This window comes from Lissotriton vulgaris, chromosome 4_1 (genome assembly GCF_964263255.1).
Source record: "Lissotriton vulgaris chromosome 4_1, aLisVul1.2, whole genome shotgun sequence".
Classification (NCBI taxonomy): Eukaryota; Metazoa; Chordata; class Amphibia; order Caudata; family Salamandridae; genus Lissotriton; species Lissotriton vulgaris.
The window spans coordinates 890,210,985-890,224,568 of record NC_141691.1 but is presented as its reverse complement, the minus strand read 5'-3'; the positions used below and the strand labels follow the sequence as shown (position 1 = coordinate 890,224,568).

At 43.4% G+C, this 13,584-nt stretch overlaps 1 protein-coding gene across 1 annotated transcript in view; it reads right to left on the bottom strand.

Moving 5' to 3' along the window:
- PTPRM (protein tyrosine phosphatase receptor type M) overlaps positions 1 to 13,584 on the bottom strand; it is a 1,525,420-nt gene that overhangs the window by 242,391 nt on the left and 1,269,445 nt on the right. The window contains exon 21 of the mRNA XM_086967355.1: positions 12,895 to 13,082. Coding sequence (XP_086823481.1) covers positions 12,895 to 13,082 — 188 coding nt within the window. The remainder of the gene's footprint in view (positions 1 to 12,894; positions 13,083 to 13,584) is intronic.

The following is a 13,584-nucleotide window of genomic DNA, read 5'->3' as shown; positions in this document are numbered from 1 at the left end:
GAGTCATGTCTGATGTTGATCGGCAACTCGTTCCAGGCCTTGGCAGTGATGTAGGAGAAGGTTCTTACACACGTTCTTGCTCTGTGGATGCGCGGGAGTTCGGCAAGTTCAGCGGATCAGAGGTTCTTCTTGGGTACGTGGAAGGAGATTCTGTCATTTAATGTATTGGGGTCCGGTGTAGTGGAGGCATTTGTAGGCGTGGGTGAGTGTCTGGAAGGTTATTCTTTTCTTGACGGGGAGCCAGCGGAGGTTACGTAGGTGCTGGGTGAAGTGTTTGTTTCGAGGGATGCCGAGGACGAGTCTAGATGCAGTGTTCTGTATGGTGTGGAGTTTGCGGAGCAGAGACTTGTTTATTTCATCGTAGAGGGCATTTCCGTTGTCTAGTCTGCTGGTTATGAGTGCGTGGGTGACAGTCTTCCTAGATTCTGGGCGGTTCTATTTGAAGGTCTTTCGGAGGATGCGAAGGGTGTTGAAGCAGGTGGAGGCAACGGCGTTGACCTGTTGGGTCATTGAGAGGGAGGAGTCGAATATGATGCTGAGGTTTTGGGTGTGGTGCGAGGTGGTTTGGGGGGCTGCTGAGGGTGGTGGGCCACCATGAGTTGTCCCATGCAGAGGGGGAGAGTCTGAGGACAAGGACCTCTGTCTACTCTGAGTTCGTTTTGGTCTGGTTTTATTTATAAAATCATAATCTTTGTTTCTAAATTGGTGTGGAATCTTTTTGTGGTGTTTTCACCGCTTTACTGTTTGATGTGTTGCACAATTAAGCCTGACTGCTCTGTCCCAAGCTACCAGAGGTGAGCACAGGTTAATTACTGTGTATCTGAATTACCCTGACTAGGACTGTAGTGCCTTATTGTCTTCCTCACTGTGGGTGTGGTAGTCTGATAATTAGCTGAAACAATGCAAGAATGGGAAGATGATGTTAGGATCCAATTCTAGATGGACAATAGGATAGGGGAAATGCACATAATCAATAGGTTTCACACTCCTATTACAACCACAGTTCGTAAATTAAGAGTTCTTTTTAAGCAAAGACAAGATATGAAAGCCTGTATTTCTACAACAGTCAAATGGACTTTCATTTTCTTATTGTGTTAATGGGGTTCAGACCACTTCTACAAGCTGTCAACGGAGGATCACTCACCCAGACTTCAAATGAATCATTTCATTATGGGAATGACCTTAAAGCAAACGTCGTTTTTTTAATAGCCAGTAGCCTACAGACAGTAGGCGCAAATTTGAGAGTTTTTGGAAATATCATGTACGTCAGAGCCTTTGTTCAGAAACACCAATCAGCTTAACTCTTCCACAAACCACATTATCATCAAACATATGTTTATAGTTACTAAGTGTTAATGGTTGAGCATTGATCTGGTTAAATGGAAAAATGTGACCCCTGCTCAATCTTCGCTCCACACCTCGCACAATCTCCGATGCCGTGTGTTCAACACCCGTCTGCTATAAACCTGGACTAACTACTTCATTACATGTGATGGCGTGCACGCATTAAGTGCTGGTAAAAAACGGTACTATTTCAAAGATGAAAAAGTGGAGAATTGACCAACAGCGATGCAGCAAGAGATTGTAGCGCATCCAAGTGTGCTTGAAGGACGCCATTTTAGAAGCACAATTCTCTTTCTTTGCACAAGCTGCACAGTTAATGCATTCTTCCGTTCCCTTTTACAGTGCATCAAAAGGGGAGTGTGTGGCATCCTTTAGTTTTTGGTGGCTTGAGCATATGTTTGAGGTCCACATTTGCAGTGGTTCCTATCTAAAGATTAACTATTTTGTAAAGGCATTTTATAAATTCTAAATGTCAAGGTGGGTTTAAGAAAATATATTATTATTGTAATTGGTGATCACAGAGGGACGGTGCTAATATTCAAAAACTTTTTTACACTGGGGTGACCTTACAGAGATGCAGTTTCTGTTTTCTCTTTAAACAAGCATTGGCAAAACCAATAGGTATTGGCTTTGTACGGGCAATTGGCTTTGCCAATGTGTTTTAGCCATGTTGTACATCAGAGTGGCTAAAAGTTAGTGGTGTAGAGGAGAGTGGTGTGGTGCGTACTGTCGTAGAGTGAATCAGAGTGTTGTAGAGTGACATGGCACGGAGTATAGGGTAGTAGAGTGAAGGGGAGTAGAGAGGCGTAGAGTGGAGAGGTGTGGAGTGGAGTAGTAGGTCAAAGAGGAGAGTGTCAGAACATAGAGTGTCTGAGACTGGAACGGAGTAGATTGGAATGGAGTAGAGTGTTGTAGAGTCAGGTGACGCGGAGTAGAGTGTGGTAGAGTGACGTGGAGTTGAGAGAAGGGGCGATGAGAGGGGGAGAGTGGAGAGGCGTGGAGTTGGGTGGAGTAGTATGTCAGAGCAGAGAATCGTAGAATAGAGTGTCGGAGACTGGAATGGGGTAAATGGGAATGGAGTAGAGTGGCATTCTGTAGAGTGGAGTGGATTAGAGTGGAGTGGATTAGAGTGGAGTGTCATAGTCTGGAGTGGCACAACATGGAGTGTAGTAGAGTGTCGAAGAGTGGAGTAGTGTGCCAGTGAGGTGAGTTGAGTGTCAGAAAGTGCAGTAGAGTGTTGGAGAGTGCAGCAGTGTAGACTGGATTATGCATGGTATGATAGTACACTGCTATTAAAGAAAACACATTTGCAATTGAAATTACCATTACATTTGAAGACACACAGTTTTACTGATAACATTATTCATCACCCAAATGATAATGTGCTAATGTATGGAAATTGGCATCAACGATTGTATTGAGTAGTCTCGTAGGGTTGAGTTGCATAGAGTAAGTTAGGTGAAGTGGAGCAGACTCGAGTAGAGGGACAGAGCGGAGTGTCGGAGACTGGAATGGAGTAGAGTATCTGGATTACAGTAGAGTCGAGGTGAGTGCAGTAGAGTGTTGTGGAGTGTTGCAGACTGGAGTGGTATTAAATGGAGCAGTATAGAGTGGAGTGGCATAAAGTGTCATAGATTGGTGTAGAGTGGAATTTAAAGTCTTGTTTATTGCTCATTCACTTCTGAACTCCAGCATTATTATTTTGGGGGTGCTACAGCACCCCCTTCTCGCCTACTTCCACCGTCTATGGCACAAAATTGAGGAAGAGGATTGTTTAAGTCATGCTATTAGTAAACAGCACTGAGCAAAATAAACAAGCTTGTAGACAGAACATTATTCTTAACAGGCATGCGAGATTGATAGCCTGGCAGATATAATTAGAATCAGTCAATCATAAAGATAAGAGGCAGAAAACCTTTTCAAATAAATACAGCATGTTTACTGCTATATACCAGCACACAGGAGATAACTGAAAACACATCTATCTCACGGGAAAGAAAGTTCCCAAAAAGTGAGCCCTCATGGAAGAATACAAGGACCCAGTCAGAGTTGATAAACAGGCTATGCACCACAGGAGGGACATAGACATGCTGGACAGCCTCCAACAATTAAAGCCATTAAATCGAAAGCAAGCAAATGCGAGGTACAAAATATCAAGCGAATGGGAAGCAATCGGCAGAATGTATTCCTATGGAAGCTTTCAGTGTGCCCACATTATGTCTTTGCAACCATCCAGCTGCGCTGTGTGGTGGGCTTCAACCTCAAACAAGCATTTTCAATGCAATATGTCTCGCAATTGCGAGATTTTAAACTATTGGCATTGTAAATGATAAGGCCTTTTATTTATGTGTTTTTCAAAGCAACCCATATATAAAAGGCATTGTCATTTCTAATGCTAATAGCTCAAACTCTTGCAAATGCGAGACCACTTTAAAGGTGTCCGGCCCCTTTCTTTAGAGGCTGTTCGCCGTATTCAGGTTACAGTAAGCAGCATCTAAAGAAAGGGGTGTGACCACCGTTAAATTGAAAGCGCATCTAGAGTGCTTGTACACAAAGTGTAAAAATAAATAAATTAAAAAAGCTTTTTAAGAGTGGCCACTAAAGGGAAAACGGTCACCCTGCTAATTAAAAAATACATAAGTGAGGCCGCTAAAGTGAAAGCGGCCCACACTGTAAATTAAATAAATAAGTGCGGCCACTAAAGTGAAAGCGGACCGGCTCCATAAATTGAATAAGCGCCAAAGAACCACTTACATCCCCTCATTTTATGTATTCAGCCCTTCCTAAAGGCTCACTTTTTGTGTTTTCTTAACACTCAGCCACTGAACAACGGCTGCATCTTTTTTAATGCATCTTTTTCCCATCCAAAGTAACTCAGCAATTGTGTGATGCAAGAATGTGCTGAGAAAGGTCTGTCAGAATAATGTCCTCCGTTCCCCCGAAATGTTTCTCTTTTGACAGCTGCCTTTCAGAGCCGGCGTCACAGACGAGCCCGTCACACAGAGCACCAATCTTCTTCCACCTTTTATGTCAGCAGCAAGACGAAGTTTGAGGTTCAGAAACCTGGCATAACAATGCAATGCCAACAACCGGAGGAGCGGCTTATCTTTGCACAAAGGAAACTATGAGGCGAGCCAGACACCCATGTCTTCATCTCCGCGACGTTCACGGCACTAAGAAAATGTTCTTTTACAAAAAAGTGCATTGGCACTGAATGTAAAAAAAATGTGTATTTGAGAGTTATCTGCGGAAAGCTTACTGTCACCACCGAGAGCTTAAAAAAAAAGCCTATTTCCATAAATGAACAACTACGAACTACTCTGGAATATTCCATATGAAAACGCCATTTAGCCTGCGGTTAGCCCTGGTTGAGGGCTGCCCCCCTACACAGACTCTGTTATTAACAGCTCATGATGGTTTGTGAGTGTCCAGGTTTGTCGAATAGTGAAGCGTTAGCGCCAAGAAACCGCAGGTGTACGTGCGCTGTACAAATAATTTTAAATAGAAATAGAAATAGAAGCGTGCTGCTATTTTCCTGTGAGCCTGGTCAGCCATTTGGTTTGAAATGGCAACAGGAAAACCACGCAAATTCCTGATTTATTCCCTCATTAAAACAAAATGTCTTTGCTGTGACATAATGTATCCTTAAACAAGCTGGGCATTTTGCAATGCGTGACGTCCCTGAGAGGAGTCACATTGGCACAATGCATTGAAGGACTGGTAAACACTCCATAGAGGCTACACAGGATGCCCTTCATACAGAGGGAAATAAAACAAACTACTCTTATACAAAGCTAATATAGTAAAATCCATTATTTACTTTCTCACAAAGTTATTACTTATCTACCCATCTGTGTATTTTGTATCATTCTCAGAATTGGAAAGAATTGTAATTTGCCACTCTGTGTGCATGTTTCAAGCTCTTTAGTCTCAAAGGCACAAAACTACATAATTTAATCTACCATAAAAATGTCACGTGGAAATTTGCTGTTTAGCGTTCGAGTGTTTCTGATCTTCACTTTCTGACAAAAGCCAATGGACCGGTGAGGGCCCAGAAAAGTCTCCTCACCGTCACTCCATTTTTTAGCATCAATCTGCGGCAACTGATGGAGTAAATTCATGTTAACCGCATGCGCGCTAGTGGGTTTTCCCGCTGCGCGCTGAAATTTGAAAAAACCCGCGTTACGTGACAAAGCCATCTCGTCATGCGCGCAGCGCAGGTAACGCCCATGACGAGCTGGCTTTGTCACTAGCATCGAAGGGGTTAATGTAAGTGCAGCTCCAGTTCAATGAGAATGAAACGCCAGTCCACAACTGGTTTGTGAACAACAAGAATATCTGCACAAAATCATGACCTGCTTAAGATCCAGACATTACGGCATGGCGAACAACATTCTGTACCTGAATCAAACCAAATGCAGGGATCATGGTTACAAAAGGTGTGCCTAGAACATGCTTCCACTGCTGCTGCTAGGAGCATCCAATTCCACAAAGAAAGTGAAAAGATTTTGGATATGGCTTGAGTCGCCTTATCGTTTGCACAAAATATCACTGGTGTCGCAAAGAGGGCCAGCTTTATGGTCCTGATACGGAGGCCGGTCCTTCTGCTCAAATACGCAGAGAGCAGATCACGTCAATATTGAATTGAAAGCAACCCAGTGGCTACCAGAAGAGTCCAGAATAATCACCAAGATGCTCTATCATATCTAGGGAACCAACTGGAACAAAGGGTGACCACCCTGAACCTCCCTGAATCCGGGCTGGATCGGCGTACAGAGCGCATGCACAGCTTCGTCAACTAACTGAAACACAGAGGCTGTTCTCTGGCAGTGCAAGGTCCTACACTATGTAAATGCCCTGGACTCCCGCTTCAGAGCAAAACCAAACTGAAACGGTTTCAGGAAACTCCTTCAAATGACCTATTCAGAAGTTCTTTTTACAGAAGACCTTCCCCCTTAGGAATGAGAGGAAAGAATGTCAGTTTAGAGTTTTCTTTTCATCCTACTGGGCTTTAAAAAAACACACTTTGTTCTCCTTCCATTTGCTTTTCTTTTCTCATTTTGTATTTTTTAGTGTTCCGAAGTCTGCACAGGATAAGTCCCGGAGCTTTACAAAACACCGCTATTAACCTAGGTCGTAAGACGTTTGTGGAAAAGGTCCCGTGGAACACTGCAGTAGAAGTTAGGCTTACCCTTTATACTTCAAATAGAAAAACTTAAAAAATATAAAATATTTCGCCGTCTTCTTTTGGGGCTTCTTCAGGTTTGGCAGAAACAGCTTGTTCATATTCATCTCGGGGTGTGGGTTTTCTCGATATTATAAGATAAAGGCACTCATTTTTACCCAATGCCAATCGAAATTTGCAAAATATTTCCATCTTCTTCAAACGGATGGCATAAACTTAATGAGATTAAAAAAGAAATGTTCCCAGGACCCATCTAGCAGCACACCGGCACTGACAGACACCCCCCCTCTACCCCCCCCCCCCCCAAGAACCCATCAACCAGGCTTCATCGCAGAATCAATGCACAAGTAGGAGCTATGAATATGCAAATTCGTGCAGAGGTACTTCCCCTTTTCCTCTTCAAACACTCCAATTGTTTAGAATAAAGTCATAATTTAAAGGCATGTCACTGTGAATGTGACTGTTAATCAAAGGCAGACCTGACTCAAAGATGACTGTCAATCACAGAGGAAATTCATTCCATCTGGGGCTGTTACTGCAAATGTATTTGACAGGCTCCGAGTAGAGAGAAGATGGAGCGGTGGCTAGGGCCAAGTGGGTTCAATGCTAGGACTGGATACAAATTAAAACATTTAAGTACAACCTAAAGAATAAAATAAGAATTTTCTCTTATCGGAGAGAACCTTTTCGGCCTGATTCAGGTCAGGAGCAAAGCAATAATGTCGATCTTGTGCTATGTGCATGTGATTGCCGGTCGCACTTGGTTTACACAGATGTATTTCAGAGGAACGTTCTTGCAATGGTGCCGATATGGACCGCTCTGTCAGAGGTATAGCGTTGTAAACGAAGATACACTCTTGTAGGCAAGTAGTCAAGTCTCATAGATTGTAGGATAAGGTTTTATTGAAGTGGGAATTACTTAGTTACAGGTTTGCGGTAACACCCCACTAGGAGCTGCATCCTTGCTGCTCAGTCCACTCTCTCCAACTGACATTCACATACACCAGGCACTCACCAACATTCCGTGACCTCACCCACACACACTGGCTGAGCAGCAGGGAACTGAGGAGAGGATTCATAACAACAAAATCACAAGTCAAAAGACATCATCTACTCTCGGAGAAACAATTGAAAATAAAAATAGGTAATCAAACAGTTACCATAAATATTCAAACTAAATAATCACCAAATCAAAAATACAAAAGATGGAAGAAAATGATCCATCAGTCCTATTTATATTAGACTCATATTTATTCAACAGGTAACTCCAATGTACCCCTACCGTATACAGTACATCCTTAGTCCCCAAGGAAGGACACACAACTTTATGGTGTGATACACATGCCCCTACATCCTAACCCCTTAGGAAGGACCTTTGCAATATCAGCAGGACCAGAGAATTCTCATGCCCTCTACTGTATCCACTAAAAACACATGGCAGAACTTGGGGCCGCTCACACCCTCTACTGCATCCACTTAAAAACACATGGCAGAACCAGGGACTCCTCATGCCCTCTTAAATCCTCACAGATATACAACTTAAATCCTTACAGACATCCTCACAAACAGGCTCAACCTGAACACCCTCTTCTGAATACACAACAGGAACAGAGGCACTAACAACTCACAGAGCAATAGTCCAGCCACAGACATTAGTCAACATTGCACCAAAAATGTAAATAGAATGACAGGACATAAAAGCATAACCAAAGCAAGTAATACATTGTTGATTGCTCCTGTGAGCGGCTTCTCACCCAAAGACATCTCAAAACTCCAGCTCCAACATGAACTCACTGCATAAGTCGTTGCTCTAGTCTGAAGGCGACCTAATACTTCATGGCCGCCGATTGATCCTCCTCTCCTTTGTAAACCGCCATTAAGAGGATAGTCCATTTCCTGAATTGTGTGTGCTTCCTCAAATGGGCTACAGCGCACGCAGCAGCTCGGCAGGTTCCTTGACACTAGTCCCAGCATAACAGTGCACACGTGCACAGTGCCTCCTTCACATGTCGGCCCAGTACATCATCTGATCCCTCACAATAACGTAAACTTGCTCTGTAAACACGCACACCCGGCAACAATCCACACGCTGGTCACTCTCTCCTCATGCACGTGACCCCAACCCATGACAACGCGGATGAGTCCTGGCACTTGCAGCACATGTTATTGTAACAGATTGCACAGGCTCAAGAAAGAATACAGACACTTCCCAGCATGCGCTGGTTAAGCGTGTCTTTCAATGATAATAACACTGACCGCTAGAGACACCCACTTAAGCGCGGGCTTCTACCGGCACTTGATGGTACTAAAACAGTTCGTAGACGCATGTGGTGACCCTCAAATTTTAACCACACAGGTTACAAAGTGCTTGAGGGACACCGTCCAACACAGCACTTTAAGCTCTTCCTAGGACTCCACAATAATGCCACTATACAAAACTAGTGGGTTACATTAACATAAACCCCTTGACGTCCACAAACTCTCACTGCCAACTGTTATTGCTCCTCACAGTGTACAATAAAGTTGCACTTCAGCACTTCCAATGTCAAAAGCCACTCACTGCCGGTTGACTCATCACCATGAATGCTGCATAATCTATAGTAAAACACCCTCACAGTCTGCAGGCTGTCTGGCGGCTTGAGATACTGGTGGGGCTTAGGGTATCATCTTTTCCTCTTTAAATGTCTGTTTTCTTCTCAGGTTTTCTATCTCTCTACTCTATGGTTTTCTCTGTAATTTTATCTCTCTTCAATCTCTTTTCACGCATAGGTTTGTTCTCCATTCATCGCCAGTGTTGTAAATGAAGATACACTCTTGTAGGTAAGTAGTCAAGTCTCTTATATTTTAGGAGGTGGTTTTATTGAAATGGGAATTACTTAGTTGCAGGTTTAAGGTGATGCCCCACCAGGAGCAGCATTCTAGCTGCTCAGTCCACTCTCTCCAGCTGACATTCACACAAACCAGGCAACATTCCGTGACCTCACACACACACAATGTCTGAGCAGCAGATAAATGAGATGTATGGGGAGGATGCATAGCAACAATCACAAGTCACAACAGATAGTCTGATGAAGGATTCATCTCTGGTATAAAGTGCAGGTTCTGGCATTCTTCTCTTGTGCAAAAAGCTATGTCCCTCTGTCTGGCTCTCAGTAGAACAGGAAATGTTCTCATGCAAGCTTGGATAAGGGTTTCTTCAGAAGCTTGCATATGGGTAATTTGGCCAGAATTTTTTTCAGTGGGTTAAAAGTTCACTCCTGACATCAGCAGTACCCTGAATGTCACAAGTTCGATTCCCAGTAAGGCTGACTGGGTCTTGCATCAGTGACATGCTAGTACATGCATTACCAATCAAAGGGTTTATAGAAACATCTATTATTTGCTGTGCACAGAAATTACATGTGTGTAATGAAGTCTTTCATAAAAACAAGTAATATTAGCACTCAGATTGGAATGCCAGGAGCTGGCCAGCCAACCAGAATGCTCCTGTTGCTGGCTATAAGAAACGTAATAGGTCCACTCAGGGAGCTTACTGAGGCTTCCAGCTTCCAGTCCGTTGCTCATGAGAGCAGCAGGAGCGGTAACTCAGCATGGGCTCTTGAAAACTGTATTTTCAGTCCCGCAGCGCTCTGCTGCAATTGCCTTCAAAGACGCTCCTCAGACTGCATGTGTTTTTATTGCAGCTCACGTCCCAGTGTCTGGGTTCTTCAGCTCTTGCTCACTGAGGGAAAAAGTGTCCTTGATTGCCACAGACCAGTAAGACAAGCGTTGGCAAAGTCAATGCTTTTCGCTTATGGGACCAACTATATTTTCCAAATTTTTATTGACAAACTATACAATATCCTCAATGTTGTGGCTAAAGATATAAAAAAAAATGCCTTTTGACGCGGACAGCCACGTCAATTTGTAGGTGCCAAACCACGCATGCACATGTCTACAAAATAATGCTACTGTTTTTTGTGTGTTTTTTTTTTAGTTCCTGATGTGTTGGATCAGTAACTAAAAGAAAAAACAAGCAAATGCATTTTTTTTATCGGGTGGAGGCAAGCAACACAGGGGTCAGGAACTGTCGGGGCAGAAGCAACTTTAAGGGTGCAAGTGGGGGGGGGGGGTGGAAGGAATACAGAGATGGCTCAGTGTCTAAGGCTTCACCACTGCTGAGCTGGAATGGCTTAAACCCTTTTTGATAAGTCGCACAAACATTGTCTCTTGGCCCCATGCAGGTCTACTGAGTGGGTTGCAACTTGCGAATTACCCTAGGGCTAATCATCGCCCCCATTTTATTTAATCTGCATGTACAACCTTTGGTGGAGTTGATGCGCACATTTGGAGTTAAATCCTTATCTTACGCTGACTATGCCAAATTTTCTTCTCTAGTTCGATAAGCAAACTGCAGATTCTTTCAGCAGGCTGGAGAACTGCTCACGTGCCATTTAGTCATTGATCATGCAGAAATATACTAAATTCAATGGAGATAAAATCTGAACCTTGATCACTGGTAATGATGCCTCTGGCTAGCCGGACAGATGCTGGTCTGCTCAAATAGGTCCTCTGCCACCTACAGACCACAATCCAACATTTGGGTTGTTTTGTTTAATCAAAATTTCACCTTTCATGCTAAAATACAGAAGGCAGTGGGCTTTCCACAGCTTAGAATGCTTAAAAAAATCACCTCTCCTTTTTCCCAACCTCCATGCACTCCTTGGTGCTGGCCATCTGTGTCCTCTCACACTTGGGATTACTGCAACGCCATTTACCTACGGCACCTTGCGCAGAACTAATCAAAACCTGCAGAGATTACATTTAAATAGTTGTTGGGTTTGTGTGCGTGATCTCCATAGGAATGGCCACATATCTTCAAATTGAGCAATTTGTACTAAAATATGGTGCTTTGCAGTAATTTCAAAGCACTAGGTGACAGATTTGCTCTGAAACGTCTTTCAGTCATCTTGGAAGCCATAGCGAAGATATTGAGGCTGGACAGTATCTATTTGTGAGTGAGGATCTTTACTCTGGGAAGGTGGGGTCTCATTTAGACTTCCACTCATCTATCTCCACACTGGTAACCTGTTGAAGCAGCGACTGTAGTATAAAGCTCTCCACATTGCACTCTTGATTTCTACAAGACCTGTCTTTCTCCCCATTTTCTATTAACCACTGGTATGGCCTTAGGATCAGGGTCCCTCCTTCTTCTCAAAGTACCCATTCCAAACAAGCACACTGTGGTGGTAAAGCTATCAGGCTGGTGATGTCCCAGCTCTATAATCCTCAAAACCTGGAACAGCACTGTAACAACGATGTCATTCAAATTTGCAAACCTCCTTATACATAAACATTCTGTTAATTGTTTCCTTCATTTTGCTATGTCTGAAACAACAACTCTTCTATTAACACACACGTTTCAGAAGCGGTATAGCAACCAGTTTCACTCTTCAACTACCAAGGAACATTTTCAATTTCTTGATTTTCCCTTTAATGACAGCATTTTTTAAGGCTGCCTTCATTCAAAATTGACTATGGGAATGCTGGCTGTGGAACCTGACAAAGAGGGCAATTTGTGGCTTAACGTCTAGGAGCAACTTGCCCCAAATTCAGGTGACTTTCATTTAAAGGTAGGATGAAGTTCAACGCACCCATCACCGTTCACACTGAATTTGTGGTCAAAGGCTGCTTCTATGTTAAGAACACATGAAGTAATCATTAGGTGGCAATATATCTTTGAATATTACACCCATTCTTTATGCTGGCTGCTTGAAGGGGAAAAAAGAGGCCAGGTGGCTACTCCTTATGGGCAGAAGGCTTAGGTTTTGGATGCCTCTCCCAAGCACCTTCAGGAGAGAGCTCAATCTAGGCCATTTCTTAAGAGATGTGTTAATCGGGGAATACTATTTCAGAGGTAGGTTTGACCAAATTTTCATTGCCTGGATCACATAGGCAAATCACGGTCTATTTGGTAGCCCAGGTTTGAGAAGCATGTGGTGGGCTGTCTGAAAACACAAACAAGAGAATGTTCATCATCTGCCAGAATATATGAATTTAGTTCCCCCAACTCTACCCAGTCTTTAGGCCAGTTTTGAATTATGTTGATTACAGAATGCATTTGGTATGTTGTAGGAAACAAGGCATCAGCTGAGGTCATAAAAAGATAAGAAGGAATGAACAGTAGATTAGGATATGAGACCACACCCGTCGTCAGACGAAAGGATCACTTTTGTGGGAGTGATATGTAGGTAAAAAACAAATATATTCCTAAGGTGTATGGTCAATGTTTCTTACATTTTTTACTGAGGTGATGGTAACACTCTAGAACAGGTAGGCTTCCTGGGGTGTGGGGTCGCTCTTTGAGCCCCAGCGGTTCCACTCACCTCATACTCCTCTTTGAACCCGTAGCCTTCCGAGCACTTCATCTGGGTGATGTGTTGCAGCAGGTCAGCTACCCGGATGGCCGGATGGAGCTGGGCTGTCTGGTAAGGCACGTCTGCTGGTTCCCGCTTTTTGTAGGTGTGAGACTGGGCTACGCTGCTGGTGTCACTGGCCATCGTGTGAGTCTCATCTGTGGAACAACGGAAAATATGGACGGGCAGGGTTACAAGCACATCGAACAATACACGCACAGCAATCATAGGTTTCCGAAAAGGCGGCTTGATCGCACCTCCGAAATGGTTGTTGACTGAAATAATGGCTCAATAAAACCTTGAAACAACGGCTAAGGCCATAAAGGGAAAAGGAAGTAAAACAATACATTTATTTTATGGAGACCGCAAGGCAGATGAAATAGGTGGAAGAACAAGCCGCGAATACCTACAATTACAAGGCGGTCAAAATTATTCATTGTTTTAGAAATTGTTTGGGGGGGAAACTTGCACATCTGTCATCTGAAGCCAAATGACAAGGAAGCATTTTTTTGCTCAAGCACTCTCAAGTCCCACGTGAAAAGACTTGCATTATATCTTGTGTGCAGCTAAAAAACTAGTGCACAGTGAATAAATTGTGAGCAAAAACAAATAAAAAGAGTGCACAACATAACATACACAGCAAGGACTGTGATGAAAGTG